This window comes from Terrapene carolina, unplaced genomic scaffold (assembly GCF_002925995.2).
Source record: "Terrapene carolina triunguis isolate 2854851 unplaced genomic scaffold, T_m_triunguis-2.0 Scaffold67, whole genome shotgun sequence".
NCBI lineage: Eukaryota > Metazoa > Chordata > Testudines > Emydidae > Terrapene > Terrapene triunguis.
The window spans coordinates 45,801,250-45,816,927 of NW_020664418.1; the positions used below are offsets into that span (position 1 = coordinate 45,801,250).

General features: G+C 41.7%; 1 protein-coding gene across 3 annotated transcripts in view; it reads right to left on the reverse strand.

Moving 5' to 3' along the window:
* Positions 1-243: 243 nt before the first annotated feature.
* Positions 244-15,678, reverse strand: part of SPG21 (SPG21 abhydrolase domain containing, maspardin) — a 15,861-nt gene continuing 426 nt past the window's right edge. For 2 of the 3 annotated variants that reach the window (XM_026648372.2, XM_026648373.2), the window contains exons 2-10: positions 12,468-12,667; positions 12,263-12,356; positions 7,588-7,749; positions 5,009-5,089; positions 4,085-4,230; positions 3,358-3,466; positions 2,114-2,221; positions 1,339-1,479; positions 244-907 (exon numbers count right to left, since the gene is read on the reverse strand). In XM_026648372.2, coding sequence (XP_026504157.1) covers positions 785-907; positions 1,339-1,479; positions 2,114-2,221; positions 3,358-3,466; positions 4,085-4,230; positions 5,009-5,089; positions 7,588-7,749; positions 12,263-12,325 — 933 coding nt within the window. In that variant the 5' untranslated portion in view covers positions 12,326-12,356; positions 12,468-12,667 and the 3' untranslated portion in view covers positions 244-784. Of the gene's footprint in view, positions 908-1,338; positions 1,480-2,113; positions 2,222-3,357; positions 3,467-4,084; positions 4,231-5,008; positions 5,090-7,587; positions 7,750-12,262; positions 12,357-12,467; positions 12,668-13,783; positions 13,804-15,678 lie in introns of those variants that run through there. The other variant, XM_024199885.2, reaches the window with a different exon arrangement.

Below are 15,678 nucleotides of genomic sequence, written 5' to 3' on the forward strand. Positions count from 1 at the left end.
AATTCACATCCACATGCTGAAAACACTTATCCAACCCAATTAAATTGGAATTCACTATGATTCAAGCGGTTTTACTGTTCAATAAACACCCTTAAAGCAAATCTAAGCAGAATTTAACATCCTCCAACACACCTTTTCTGATGGTAGCACTGCACTTTGATGCGATTTACATCCACATGCAGCTCTGAAAGAGCACGTTAAGCTACAGTAATTCTATTTAGTCAATTAGAAAAAAGCCACTTGTTGAAATTGAAGTTTTATTGAAAACCATTGTTACAGCTAGCAAGTTAAAAACTGTAATGCTTTATATTTCAGGTAGAAATAAAGTAACTAACTTGCAACACAACTTATGAAGCAAATAAGTGATGTCAACATTGGCACTTCAGCATTTTTTAATCCAAATATTCAACAAAATTATAAATGAGCTTTTAAGTACACAACCTGCATGTGCAATATATACAGCTAAATAAAAATATAAAAAAGAAATGGGGTTCTGTTTTAAGAACGTAGTGGTGAAGACTTTGGTAGCAAAATGTATCTCAATTCTTTAAAACTGGAGTCTTCCCAAAGGTACTTCCTTACATTCAAAGACCAACTTAAACCAAAGTATCCTGTTACACCGCTGTAGATTACCGTTCTCGGTTGCATTACACTGAATATCATCAACCCTGTTGGAGTTACACAGTGATAACCGGCTAACGTAAGAAAAGGCAGATTGGAAACAGCTGATTATATACAGGAAGACAACCAGATTGGTTCACTGCTTTAACTGATTGTGAGAAAGCTACTGCTGCTCTTGTTCACCGCTGCTGTGAAGCTTGATTTTCTGGACTTCTAGTTCTTCTGCACTAACCATAGAAGGATCAATGGCTGCATATCGTGTACCATGGAACTGCAGTAAGTGTATCTGTTGGACATGAAAAGGAACTCTGAAGCAGTAATACAGAATGATGGGTAAGGTACCAGGTAAGAGGAAAGCAGCACGCCTCCCGCCAGTGAAATCCAGGAACCAGTCCCCATTATAGTTCAGTCAAAACATAGCATTAGCTCATACACCAACATTTGCTCCACCTACACAGAACACATTTGCTCCACCTACACGGAACACAAAAGCTCAGCGGGAGTGCAGCGATATCAGGCACATGAAAGCCAACCTCAAACCCAGGACCAACAAGTGTGGCTGCTGTGTAGCCCCGACCCCCCTGCACCAGTTGGGTTCAGTGTCTGCAGCTCCCAAAGGTTAGGGAACAGCAGCAGATGAGGGTCTGAGAAAGACGGGACTCTGCTGGGACATTTCTAAACACGTTGCTAGGAAAGGTTTGAATTTCAGAGGCTTACTTGGATATAGACATTGACTTCAGCGCTTCTGCAGAGATAAGGGAAATTGCCTCCTGTTTTAAGGTGAGCTCTTCTGGCATTAGGGTACAGTTTGTACATTTCTTCCTTTGCTTCAGTTGAAAGTGCACTCTGATCAAACACCTTGAAAACAATCACAGAGTAACTCTGAAGCCAATCAAGTTTTTTGTAGCTATTTACCATAGCATACTAGAATTATTCTAACAATCACCTCACTGCTTTCTAGCTTCGTGATGTGATATTTGCCCGACAGTGAAATCCATCTCCAAGAATAAAGCCCACGGTCTTACTGTATAAAATAAATTACACATTTTTTGATGCTTATTTGACAGGTGCGAGGCTTTGCCCTCCAGTAATAAGCTTAGGAGTGATTTCCTATATTGTTGACATCTGCCTCAGTTATTACAGTTTGACCTCAATGTGACACTGAAGTTAATAGGGATAGAGAACAATTGTATCTTTAAGAGCACCTAACATTTTATAGGCATGTCATAATCCAGAAAATGGAAGTCATGCTGCCCTAGTTTATAGCACCATGAGCTCAGACTGTACTGTGCACGATACCCCAGTGACATTTTACAGTTAATTCATAGTGTCGCATAATGAGTAGAAAGCAACACCTAACATGAAATTAGATCTTCCACATTTTGTTCTACAAAGGTGATCAAGTATTACAGTTGCTCATGGAATAGCCAAACCCTACTCAATCCAGCCAGGTTAAACAATAGGCTAAAAGGAAGAAAGAAAAAAAACTTACGTCCATAATAGTTACAGGAATGTCTCGAATTTTATGAGGTTCCACATAGGAGTTCTGGCAGTTGAGGGTAAGTCTCGATGCTAACTCACTCTGGCCCAGGCTTTCCAGCTGTCAATACATGAAAATAAAGGCTATGAATTCAGTTTCACTTGGGGAGGTTTATGGTAACATAGCTGAAGAAATGGGCACAACCCAAATTTTGCTAAGGAGCAGGACTTAGGTTAGGTGTCCAGTTGCCCCAAATTTGAGTGGCACTGCAACCCCATGCACGAGGTTGCCACAACACTCACTCAGATTTGGTCCATCATGATGGGGGACACGGAGGAGGGTGGCCAGGCCAAATTTGAACAAATGACTTTGCACCCTGGTGCATGGGGTCACAATGCCACTCATTTGTTCTGGCTGCCCCTCCATCATCTGGTCTGGGGGTGGGCGGCCACCTCTCCTCCCCCGCCATCATCGCACCCCTGCAAAGAAATATGGTGGCTACTGGTTGTTTTTTTTAAAAGAGCCCTGACCACTACTTCCCTAAGAAGGGCTTAAATTGCAGTTTTACATCTCTACAATATTCCCTTCCAGGCATGAGAGGCAGACTTCATCGCATCCTCCACTACATAATGACAGACGTCCTGTAGGGCCTCCAGTGTCCCAGGTACTGCTTCTCTAGAGGACGCCAGGGAGTCAATACACTCCATCTACATTAGCCTTTTTCTCCTTAATGGAGCTTGAACTTAACCACAGGTAGCTAGGCTAGAAACACTGTTTGCCCGGCATCTTGAAAACATCAAAAAGAACAGGCGTACTTGCGGCACCTTAGAGACGAACACATTTATTTGAGCCTAAGCTCTCGTGGGCTACAGCCCATCTCATCGGATGCTGTAGCCCACAAAAGCTTAGGCTCAAATAAATGTGTTCGTCTCTAAGGTGCCACAAGTACGCCTGTTCTTTTTGCGGATACAGACTAACACGGCTGTACTCTGAAACCTGAAAACATCAAGTGTTCCTTAAGGAACGGAGACAAACGAGGCAGATCCTTAGCTGGTGTAAACGGTCATAGCTCCATTGAAGTCAATAGAGCAATGCAAAGTAACACTAGCTCAGGGTCTGCCACTTATTGTTTATCCTTTATATTAGGTAAGTAAAGATGGCAGCAACGTCCCTACGGCATATACATTATGCTATCTCTAGAAGCAAGGTTAAACATGCCCAACGTTACCAGAATTAGACATCCAAGACTCACTTACCCTATCAACCATGAAATCGATTCCATCGGCCATTACAGGATCTACAGGACCAGAAGCAAAGTTTCCAAGAACAATTTTCTTCAGCATAAATGCAGGCATTAGCCAAAAGCTGAAATATAAACATGAGATCACATGAATCTCTTCAAGTTTAAAGACCTCCAAAAATTAAAAGGTTGTGTCTTCTGGTTTCTCCTCTCCCCCCCTCAAAAAAACATTTGAGTTTCATTTCAAATCAAGTGGTTTGTGCAGGACTTCACTAGGGCAAGCATTACATAAGCTTTTAAAATAACAGATAGAGAACTGTGTCTATAGGAATAGAATACACTGAAAGTTACTGACTTTATCCTGCGAGAGTGTATTTTAAACGTATTCTTCACCACACACTGGTTTCATCTGAGCTTAATATACCCACTAGGCAAAACAAAGATCTAGTCTTGACTCAGTCTTTCCCAAGTCTGATTATATCAGTCATAAAAGTTTAAAGACAAAAAACAAAAACTTCTCTCCAATGTTAAAATTCCAGGTTTCAAAATCCTGATTGTGAAAGTGTGCACCTTCCTTGTAACATGGCTTTTTAAAGTATTTTGCCACCTGTTTTTCCATTGCTTGCTCAGATTACCAGCAAGTAATCTGTTTTCGAAACTACATTTGTCTAAAACTCTGACATTTTACTATAAAATGTAATAGCGGTCAAAGACTGACATTACATTTTATCAATATTTCTCACCTGTTCGCAGTCCATGTCTGGTTAAAGATGGAAGTGTCACTGAAAGCATTACACAGGATCAGAGACTGAACTCTGGGGGATTTGTGTGTATACTCAGCAAATTTTTGAGCCAAAAAGCCTCCCAAAGAAGCGCCAAAAAGGTGAACCTAATTTAAAACCAAACACAAGTACATATTATGTAACAACTTAAATCTATCCTGAATATCCCTGCATAACATATTACAAAAACATAACATTACAATGTTATTCCTTTCCTTGTATTCTGACATAAGCTGAAAGTTTATTTAGAAATAACTGAAGTTCAAAATTTATTTTCAACCAAAAAAAAATAAAAATAAAAATACTAAAACACCTCTCAGATGTTGTAATTTTAAAAAGAAAGATACTTTAAAGACTGAAAATAAAGACACGGGCAACGTAGGCGTCTCAGAAATTCAAATCAGGACTTAAATATATTTATCATGCCAAAATCAATATGGTATGAACAATTATTTTAACCTCTCTTCAATAGCTATTTTAATTCAAGATTGAAGATGTTGTGATATGTCATTTACTACCATTACTTACTACTAGTATTGTTTATCTGTATTATCCTAGCACCCATTGTGCCATGTACTGTACAAACAGAATAAAAAGACTGTCTCTGCCCCAAAGACCTAAGTCATTAATTAACTACAAAACTGAAATTAATAAAAGAAACCACATGCAAATTTTTTTTTAAACAATTCCTGAAAGCAGTGACTAATGAATCGAAGCAGGACAGTTTTTGGATAGTGTTTGCTTCAATTTTGAATTTCTTGTTTTTAATAAGCCTGCATCATAGCATGGACATTTTCTGCATGTTAGTTCTTAATAAACTCTAGGCTTTTTTACCTAACATTTTTATAGTAACCCCACGTTATTTGTCAATCTCAGGGCACTAACTTTATCCAGTTGTAGGTGGTCTAGTAGTTTTCGGAATCCGTCGCAGAACTCAAGGTGGTCCCAATACACTGGATACTGCAACTAGAGTAATAAAGTAAAATGAAAGTATAATCAGTAATTAAATGAAGCTGTTCTTTAAACAGCTGCTCTTTCTTATCTCCAGAAGCACCTTTGGGCTTTCTGCTTAAAAAATATTTAAACCCTTGCATATTAAAACCTGGCCAAACAGATGCAGCTAAGACAGGGGTCAGCAACGTTTGGCACACGGCTCGCCGGGGTAAGCACCCTGGCGGGCCGGGCCAGTTTTATTTACCTGCTGACGCGGCAGGTTCGGCTGATCGCGGCCCCCACTGGCAGCGGTTCGCCGTCCTGGGCCAATGGGGGCGGCGAGAAGCCGCGGCCAGCACATCCCTCGCCCGCGCTGCTTCTCGCTGTTCCCATTGGCCCGGGACGGCGAACTGCGGCCAGTGGGGGCCGCGATCAGCCGAACCTGCCGCGTCAGCAGGTAAATAAAACTGGCCCGGCCCGCCAGAGTGCTTACCCTGGCGAGCCACATGCCGAACGTTGCCGACCCCTGAGCTAAGACATTCAACATTGGATAATGTGCAAAATTCTCATTGTGTTGTACAATAGACTAATGTTTCTAGGGTTCCCATACCATAAAAATCATCAGAAATAAAATCATTATCTAGTAAAGATGTAGTGAGTCACTTAAAGCTGCACTACTATTTGCATAAATAAGGCTTCTGCTAAAAAATTCAGATCCTCCCTATGGAATTCCCAGCAGCAGAGAGGCATCAAGACAAACACTACAACTAAGTCCTTCTAAAAAAAATCTTGTGACTTAATATTTTCAGCCAGGCTAGCTAGGCAAGGGGGTAATCAAGTTGTATGCCTTTTAAGTAAACTCATCTTCTTAAGATAAAGGATGGCAACCTCTCATCCACTGTACAACTGGCTTAGGAACAGGAGGCAGAGCTGAAAGGTTTCCTTCTGAAACAGCAGATACTGGTCACTGCTGGAGGGAAACCAGATTGATCAATGTCTGATCCAATAGGAAGACTTTTTTTCTTTTAAATGGGTAGAATTTATAAAACACTATCAGCTTTGCTCCACTGGAAGGATGGAAGGTGAAAGGTGCAAACTCTGATGGAAGCAGACATAGAAAGGGGAACAGGGCCAGAAGTGGCCAAGGAACAACGAAGGCAGTAAAGGCCTGAAGTTGGGCAGTGACCCATAACTACATGAGGACAGCTCAGTCATACTGGAGCTTTTAGGTTAAATTACCCATTCAGTTAAATTTTTAGACACCAGGTAATGCTTCTTAAAATGATGTGGATAAGTGGGGTAGTCTGGTTGTACCTTGACCAAAGTTACATCACATCATGTTGGCCTTTCAGAGAAGCCAACTACCATGGTTATTTTCCTGACCAATACCAAGCTGAATCAGAGAGGAGCTAACAGAGATCCAACTGAAGACAAATCAAGGCCATGGGAAGTTGTTGCACTGGAAAGAGTGTCAACTGCAAACTTAGAATTCCTCTTGTACAAAATCCCAAGAGAAATGAACGAGTCGGGCTCTACCAAATTCACGGCCATGAAAAACGCATCACAGACTGTGAAATCTTCTCTCTCTCTCTCTCCTCTCCCTTCCCCGGTGAAATCTGGTCTTTTGTTTGCACTTTTACCTTATACTATACAGATTTCACAGGGGAGATCAATGTTTCTCAAATTGGGGGTCCTGACCCAAAAGGGGTTATGGGGAGTTGTAAGGTTATTTTAGGGGGATTGCAGTATTGCCACCCTTACTTCTGCACTGCCTTCAGAGCTGGGCGGCTGGAGAGCGGTGGCTATTGGCTGGGCACCCAGCTCTGAAGGCAGCACCCCGCCAGCAGAAGCACAGAAGGGTGGCAATACCATACCATGCCATCCTTACTTCTGCACTGCTGCTGCCGGCGGCTCTACCTTCAGAACTGGGCTCCCGGCCAGCAGCCGCCACTCTCCAGCTGCCCAGCTCTGAAGGCAGCATTGCTGTCAGCAGCAGCACAAAAGTAAGGGCAGCTGTACCGCAACCCCCCTAAAATAACCTTGCCACCCCCGCCCCAACTCCTTTTTGGCTCAGGGCCCCTACAATTACAACAACTTGAAATTTCAGATTTAGATAGCTGAAATCATGAAATTAACGATTTTTAAAGTCCTATGACCAAAATGGACTGTGAATTTGGTAAAACCCTATGAATGAGACATCAGCAAACTCCAACTGGTGTTCACGGAGTAAAGAAAAAAAGCATCACAGAACGAATCCAGTAGGTATAAATCTAATATACATTTTTGTATGTTTCACACACTCACATAGTGAACACAGGTTTGGTTTAGGCCCAGTTTTGCAAGTTACATACCCCAGAATATACCTTAGTATAGCCTTCCCTGGAGTTCTCTGCTTTGATTCCTCCAAAAATTACGAGCTAAACAAACTTAGAAGCTGACCTTTACCAGATGCATCTAAAACTCTGGTTTTATTTACTGTAACATAAGAGCAAAAACACACCGAATTTTGATGTTGCATTGAGAATACTCACAGCAATAACTCTGTAACCCCATCCAGTCAGTGCCAGAATCTGCTGGAAAAACACATCTGCAGTTCCACTTACAGGTGGAAGAAATATGAGTGGGCACCTGATGTTCTTGGATCCTGCATCATATAGTGACCACACTTTACTGTCATCATCGTCTACTATGATCTGGAAGAAGAGAATTTAGTGAAACTTTGTATAAGCCTGATACCAGATATCTCCCATTCAGTTTCTAGTAATGTTTTTCACAAACCTGTGCTACAAGATTTTTCTTTCAAACAAGTTCACCCTTTGCTACCCTTCAGAATAACTTTTCACCCATTGCCTGTTTAATAAATGTGATGTTTACACTGTCCGCCTACACACATCTGGAGGCAGAACTGTGGTTGTGAAATAGAAAAGAAGCTGATCAGACTCTCTCTCTAAGCAGTATGGTTTTAGTTAATAGAACAGTCCCTGTCTTATGGACGTTTGTGATCTTCTGAACAACTGAAGTCCAGTGCAAGTGACAAAAGTAAGAAGTGAATTATGTCAGCTTGCAGAGATTGTTTTATGTAGGAATCTTTTCCTTACCAATATACAAGTTACATAACCCCAGCTGAACTAATGTTCGGTTTGAGCTTACCACCTTCCTGAATCAGGCACTCTGGTCCCTTGTATCGGATAGAGTAATTTTAGATATGAAAATTGGTGTAGGAATTAATCATGGGAACATCCCAATATTCTGTTTACAAACGGGACCGACTCTTAGAAGCTACTATACCAGGGATCAGCAACCTTTGGCATACTGCCTGTCAGGGAAAGCCGCTGGCGGGTCGGTTTGTTTACCTGCCGCGTCCGCAGGTTCGGCTGATCACAGCTCCCACTGGCTACAGTTTGCCGCTCCAGGCCAATGGGGGCTGCAGGAAGCGGCGCGCACTTAGGGATGTGCCGGCCGTCGCTCCCGCTGCCCCCATTGGCCTGGGACGGTGAACCACGGACAGTGAGAGCTGCGATCGGCCGAACCTGCGTACGCGGCAGGTAAACAAACCGTCCTGGACCACCAGGGGCTTTTCCTGATGGGCTGCATGCTAAAGGTTGCCAATCCCTGTACTATACCATAAGTAGTGGCACGTGCTTGGCCAGGAGGAAAATTCCTTCTATGGTGTGACTAGCCCCCTGGCTGCTAAAGGTCTGAATCTACACCACCAAGAACATCCTCCTCCAACTGAGAAACATCAAAGTTCTGGGTTGAAAGGACAGCACCCTGCAACTGACTCATTTTTCCTAGGCCCTGATATATGGAAGTAGATGGGGGTGGGCCAAGAACTTGCAGGTCTGGTGACTATTCAACACTACTGTCTTAAATAGACCCAGAAAATTGGGACCACTAATCTGAAACAATGGAGGTCTGATTGTAAGATAGGGACACCGTACAGAGGATACCCAAAGTAGTACAAGCTGGAATGGGACAGAGAGATGATTTACTGTCAAAGAGGAGTTCACTAGAATGTTCAAGGGAGAGACGTTGGAGAAGCAGAGCGGCACATGACCAGCTGAGGAAGTGGCTAGCTTAGACCCCGGCCACTACTGCTGCCCTTACAGGCCAAAAGCCTTCAGACCTGTGTGTGTTCTCCCTGTCTTATGCTAGGAATTCAAGACCCAAGAATGAAAATCCTGCACAAATGGCATCTTTAAAGAATAAGAGTTTGAGAAGTCTCAATCTCACAGTTTCAGGGTTTGCTTTTCAGGCATATTGCTGTGTATATTTAGGATTTTTTTTAAAGGTACAAAACTCACCAGTAGTACAGGACTATAGGCCAAATAAACTCAGTGACCATAAAACCCCCAAATAAAGCCCATGCAGTACAACAGATGCAGGACCTCTCTGTTTATGCATCTGTGATCCATTTTAAATTTACAACTTATTGAACGGGTAGCACCAAAAGCTTTTTCTCATTGTCAGAGCAGTACAGCCCCTCTATGGATACTCCGGAAATGCCATATCACAAATCCTAAGATCTGCCTGGCTGACAACAAATCTGTGATTTACAAGGAAGTCTGTACTTGAGGTTAAGGGAGCATGTGATTATCATATTATCAGTAGTTTTTGTAAAGTTTCCAAGAAATTAGAACGGACTTAGTGCCAGGACTTCTCAGAGCCCTGGAACTGCTAAGGAACTGGCATTTCTACTTTTACATTACGTGAAAGAAAGTTCTCCTCTGCTATGTAAGATTATTAATTGAATCTGCTCATCATGGCCCTGTGTGTCTGTGTAACAAGCGCATATCTTCATGATTTTGAAAATGAAACATGCCTTACACAGAGTACTTCACTTGAGGATATTAGCAAGTGTTAAAGAAATGATCAAGACTCAATACATGCGATGGGGAACTGAGGTCCAGAGAGATTAGATTAATTACTTTCCCCAAAGCCAGACAATTAACAGCACCCAGAGTATGGCAAACACTTGTTCCATTTGAGAAAGAGCCACATAATATGTAGATTTATTGTGATGTGTTTGGATCTGCAATAAATGTTGCACAGCTGAGTCACACTGATTAACAGCTGATTCAAACAGGTTATTGACCACCTTCTGTTCTGTTACACCACACTTGATTGATTATTGAATTTACATTTTGGGTGAAAACTCCCATTGACATCAATAGAGCCAGAATTTCACCCTATGACTGTCTCAGAGCAGGATAATATTGTAGATAGTAAGACATACTGTTTTACAGATAGCCGGTGTGACATTTTAAAGAGACGGAACACTCCACTCATACAGCACCTCCTACCTGAGGCTCTCAAAGCACTTTATGAAGTTGAGTTAGTTTATCCTCCGCATTCTCCCCACCCCCAGCCCATTTTACACTCAGGAAACCGGGCTGTATGCAGTTTAAATGACTTGCACAAAGTTTTGCAAGGGCTTCCTGAATGACAAACATAGCACAAGGGCTCCTGGCTCCAAGCCCTGTCCTCTACCCACAAAACCAACCTTCTTCCCCACCACACACATCTGCAAGTCATAACGTGTATCTATAAAGCACTTTTCTTTGTAACACTGCAGATTAACTATGGGAATGACTTATCACATTTTGGAAATGCAAATCACCAGTGGGGTGGAAGGCAGACGCCATTCTGCACTAGAAGTACTAGTAGTTTTCAGGAGAGGAAGTGAAGAGCCATTTCTCCAGTTGCAACTGCAGGGTGAATTTTATGTAAGCAGAATAGTTATCTGCAGTGGAATTTAGCCAGTACGCCACAGTAAATACTTATTCCGTTGCACTCTTTGGTCTTTACTGATCACAAGTAGTAAGGAGTATGGCTATAAACAGATAGCATCACTCAAACTAGGATCAGAGGCAGAATGAAAGACAATCTTTAAAAACTGATTTAATTTTCAGCATCCCTCTAAGCCTCTTCCTAGAAGGAACAGGCTTCCATCTATCTATGACCTCAGCGGGAAGGGGGAGAAGTGGCAGTGATAACACGTGGCGGGTGCAAGAAAAGCAGTGAAAAGCAGCTTAATATCTCCAACCCTCTCACCCCCACTACCCCACAAAGAACAAACTGTGGGAGCTCACTAGGTTGATTTGGTGGCAGCACAAAGCAGCAATGAGGAGGGAAGAAGTGGGATGGCAAGCCCCGTTTTCCCTCCTTCTGCATCAGGGAACCTTGCCTCCTCCATGCTGACCATATTGCTAACAATCACAGCCGAAGGGGGAAGTGTCTTATTCCTAGAAACAACCCCCACAATGAACTATAATTAAAATTGAGCTTTTCCCCTTCAGAGACCAAGTTATGCCCGTACTTTGAGGCTCAGATAAAAACCTTCATTGATTACCCTGAAATTGATTGATTAAATGAAAATATGCATAAATCAGCAGCAAATGGAGAGTTATACTTGCTCAAGTGCTTACATGCAATGCAGTTCTTGTAGAAAGTGGCACAGTCTCACTGAATCTCACGGGCGTTCTTTCCATCTCGTTAAATCCCCAGTATGACGATATGCAGGCTAAATTATGACATCAGTACACCTATGCTATCTCTCGGGCTACAAATTAAGTGCCATTACATCTGTGCATACCCATTTTGTGCATAATCTGGAGGCAATGGGACTGCAAAGAGGTAGTTTGGCCTGCAGCACCATTATTACTTGTAATAATGTGTGAGATGGAAAGAACCCATAGCTTGACGGTCAGAACCCAGGATGAATTTGTGAAGCTGACAGCAAAAGTATTTTCATGAGTCAAGACAGCATTGCTGTGTAAGCATGTGAAATGGTGGGCACAGTGGACAAAGCCAGCGGCAGCCCCAGCAAGGATGGTACACGGCAGCCCTCTCAGCTCCACCCCCTTTTTCTAATCTCAGCTTCAAACGTTTGTTGCCACGAGAGGGCACTCGTGGCCCCCAACAGGCACCACTTTCCAGAAGGCTCCCAAAGCTCAGGTGGCACCATGAATCCCACTAGAGGTAACAGACCACCTCCAATGAAAGTTACGTGACTATAAATGTACTTGCTGAGTACTCAAATACCATGGTGATGGGGGCCACGTTGATATCTAGATCTGCCACCTCCAGTGACTATTTTCCATTACCTACAAAGGCCCATTGCTTAGGCAATTTCCACCCCTGCACACCATGACCCTTCAGAAATAAGATACCACTTCATAAACAGATGACAAAAACCATACATACCTTCTTAAGAGGAACTGTACTTCTGAACCAGTTATAGTCAGGAGAGACTTTAATCTCTCCCATGATGCTTAGATGAAACTGAGGTTGTGTGAACCTGAAAGAGACATGTGATGTTTCAGATCAAGAATGTAGGTTTACACTAATCCAGTGCATAAAAGCCTCATTGTGTATACAAAGGATTCTTTCAGGATAAGTTTGTTTTTACCTCTTCTCAGTTGACCGTCCTCCCTCGTCAGTCTTCTAACTTGTGCCGTATTTACGTATCCTTAGTTTTAATTATAACCACTTTGGGATATTCAGAAAATGCAGTTTCTTGATTGAATATTACTAACCCTCTAATTAGGAATCGATGGTGTCTTGTGCAATAAGAACTTTTCATAACAAAGCATTCCACTGTAGCAGCTCCTGAAAGGAAGATAGTATTGCAGGGTTTAAGATGTTTTTAAACAGTAAGTTATATTTTAACATTCCTTTTAAGCCGGTTTAACAACTGCTCCAAGGTGGCCTCTATTTGAATTCGCTGGTACTTCCCTCACAGTTCAGACAATGGACTGTATAAGTACTTATGTTTCATGGGTCTACAGTCCATTTAGTCAAGTATTCAGACGGCACCTCTCATTTAAGTATAATTAACTTAAAAGCATCTTAAAACGTGTAAAAATCCTCTCTTCAGATTACGTGATACCTATTGTAAAGAACAGTCAAAACTTCAGGGCCTGTCCACACAGGAAAATTGTCCAGAATAACTATTGCAAAATAGCTTCTTGTGTGGATAGTATTCCAGAATAGAAATCACTTTATTCTGGAATAATTAGTGTGCTTCTAATATGGGAATATTATTCTGGAATAAAATCACTTTTATTCCAGAACAGAGTATCTACATGGAGCTATTCTGGAATAGCTATTCCAGTCAGTTTCCCCATGTAGGTAAGTCTTAATAAGATTGCCTGCACATTCTGAATGTTATATATTCTATATGGGATCCTACTTATTTGTAGTAATGAAACTTACATAACTGACATGGGATCTACATTTCATTGGAACATTTATAGCACTAGTAGATTAAGAACTTCCATTTGTACAGCAAATGATGCCAGATAATTTTTTAAGTTCACAGCTGTATGCTGACTGCTTGTTAACTTTAGTTTGCAAGGGAAATCCTGCTACTGTGATTCTTTTCATGTGCTCACAAGAATATAGTGGATAAGGAATGCATAATAAGTTTCCTTTTATTAATTATTACCCAATTATAATTAATGGCCACTTGTTCATTTTTCTTAGTAGAATAAGGCAATTGCTGATTCTGGTCAGTTTCCCTGAGGGCTAGTCTAGACAGTGTAGAAAATCCATTAAAAACTAATTCATTTTGCAACTAGACTAAAGAGTTAGTTACAATTCACTTTCATGTCTCTAGAACTCAGATGCCCATTCTTCTGCTGTTTAATGAAATGTGAACTCTGAAGGAAGGGCGTATTTCCCCTCCACCCCACCCAACATGAAAGAAAAATGTGCGCCTCTTACCTACAGTTTTCAGTACTGTAGAAAAAGTCTTTCATTTTCATTATACAACAAATGTTTCCAGATTCAGAGATTTCCCATCCAACTGTGTTGGCTCTCATTTCAATTTTGGCTACATTACTGTTTACGACACTTGTGCTACTCTGGATGCAACAAAAAGGTATAACGGAGGCCAAATGCCTCTTCCACCCAACAGACTGCAAAGGGAAACAGGCTCAGACATTACTGGAATGGGAAGGACAGCTGTGCATTAGAAAAATAAGAGTAGTTCAGTCTACTAATCCCCTGCACCTGCCAAAAGTATGGCTTACCCTGTTCACATATAAAACAGATATGGGATGTGATGGTGCAATGAAGTACAGCAAAAATAGTAACAGCAAGCAAAAAAGTACAGTGAACTTTATCCGTTTATACTATATTTATTATTTATATTAAAGTAGCAGTCAGAAGCCCAAGTCAGGATCAGCGTCCCACTGAGCAAGGTCTTGTATGAACACATGTAAGGAAGTGCTAAACAGGAAGCATTTGTGTAGTCTGCTAAAAGGAATGGTATGTTAAAGAATAATTTTGTTCACTACAAAAGGATTAGAAATCAATCCTAGCTATAATCAGTTCTCAACTTTCCTCTTCTTCTGCCTATTGTTTTAGTACCATTATTAGGTAATGGTGATAGGTGCCAGTTACAACTTTGGACACAGTGGTCCTCAATCCATATCGTGGGTACAGGCAGCATCTGTTCAAACTTTTCCTCCTTACTCTCACTGTCGTGTTAATGTACCTCAACAATGACCTGAAGGGGCCCCCTCATTGGACTGATAAAGCATATCAAGCTCCATGCCCAAACCTTGGGATCACTTCTGAGACTGCTAATAAAGATCCCAATCAATGCCATTTGTGGAAGGTTTTGTGCAGTGGACAGCTATCTGCTAGCAACTGGACTGAGTTCTTCAAACTCACGTCATGCAAGCAAGCCATCCACCAAACGATAACTAGGATCAACCACCACCGCAAAACATTTCCCCTTAAATTTGCTGTTTTAAAAGTTTGTTCTGACCATGCCTGTACCCCTTGTGTTTGTCTCTCAAGAGTGTTTGTGCAAATGAATTTCAATGGTATGAAATTCACTTTCTGTGAACATTCAAAGCAACGTATATGCAAGTATGCACAGAAACAGAATACTAAGTTCACACTCGTAAATATTTGTGCCACTAATGCTTGCACGCTCTTTGAAGTCACGGAACAGAAACAATGCCATGAAACATACCTGGGAAATCAACTATCCAATACAACTCATATGTAGTGAATATCAACAACTCTCAGACTGGTTAATGATCAAGCCAGTGTAGTTTTTGTTTTTTTTTTAATTCAAATACACTAATACGTGTAGGAAAATGTTGCCTGTGGATGTATATCCCATAAGCAGGAATAGAGATTAAATGTGTCTGATAAGTTTTTTGTGACTCACTCACAACACGGCTCTAGTAACTTTCGGTCACTGATGGTCTGAACTGCTTTTGAGCCTGTCACAGGAGAGGGAAAGCTGCATATATTCTGTTAACAATTGTTTGGACGGCTATAACCCCAAGCTGCATTTGATCTGCAAGAAACAGACTAGTAAGGACCGTTACTCAGCCCACCCATCAAAACGTTTGCTCTCCTGATGTTTCTTGCTGCATCGGCCATGCTATAACTGCTCCCATGGACACAAAATCCGAATCAGTAAAATTGTGTGTCTGAAACAAACTGTGCTCATATTGGTAAAGGCAGTTTAGTTACAACAGCTACAGGCGCTTTAACTTACTAATACATGAAAAGTGCCACCACAGGGAGTTAAAACAGCACCTTTTAGGACATGAGATTACAGGTCCCATCCCTCTCCGCATTCCTGCCTCCCCCCC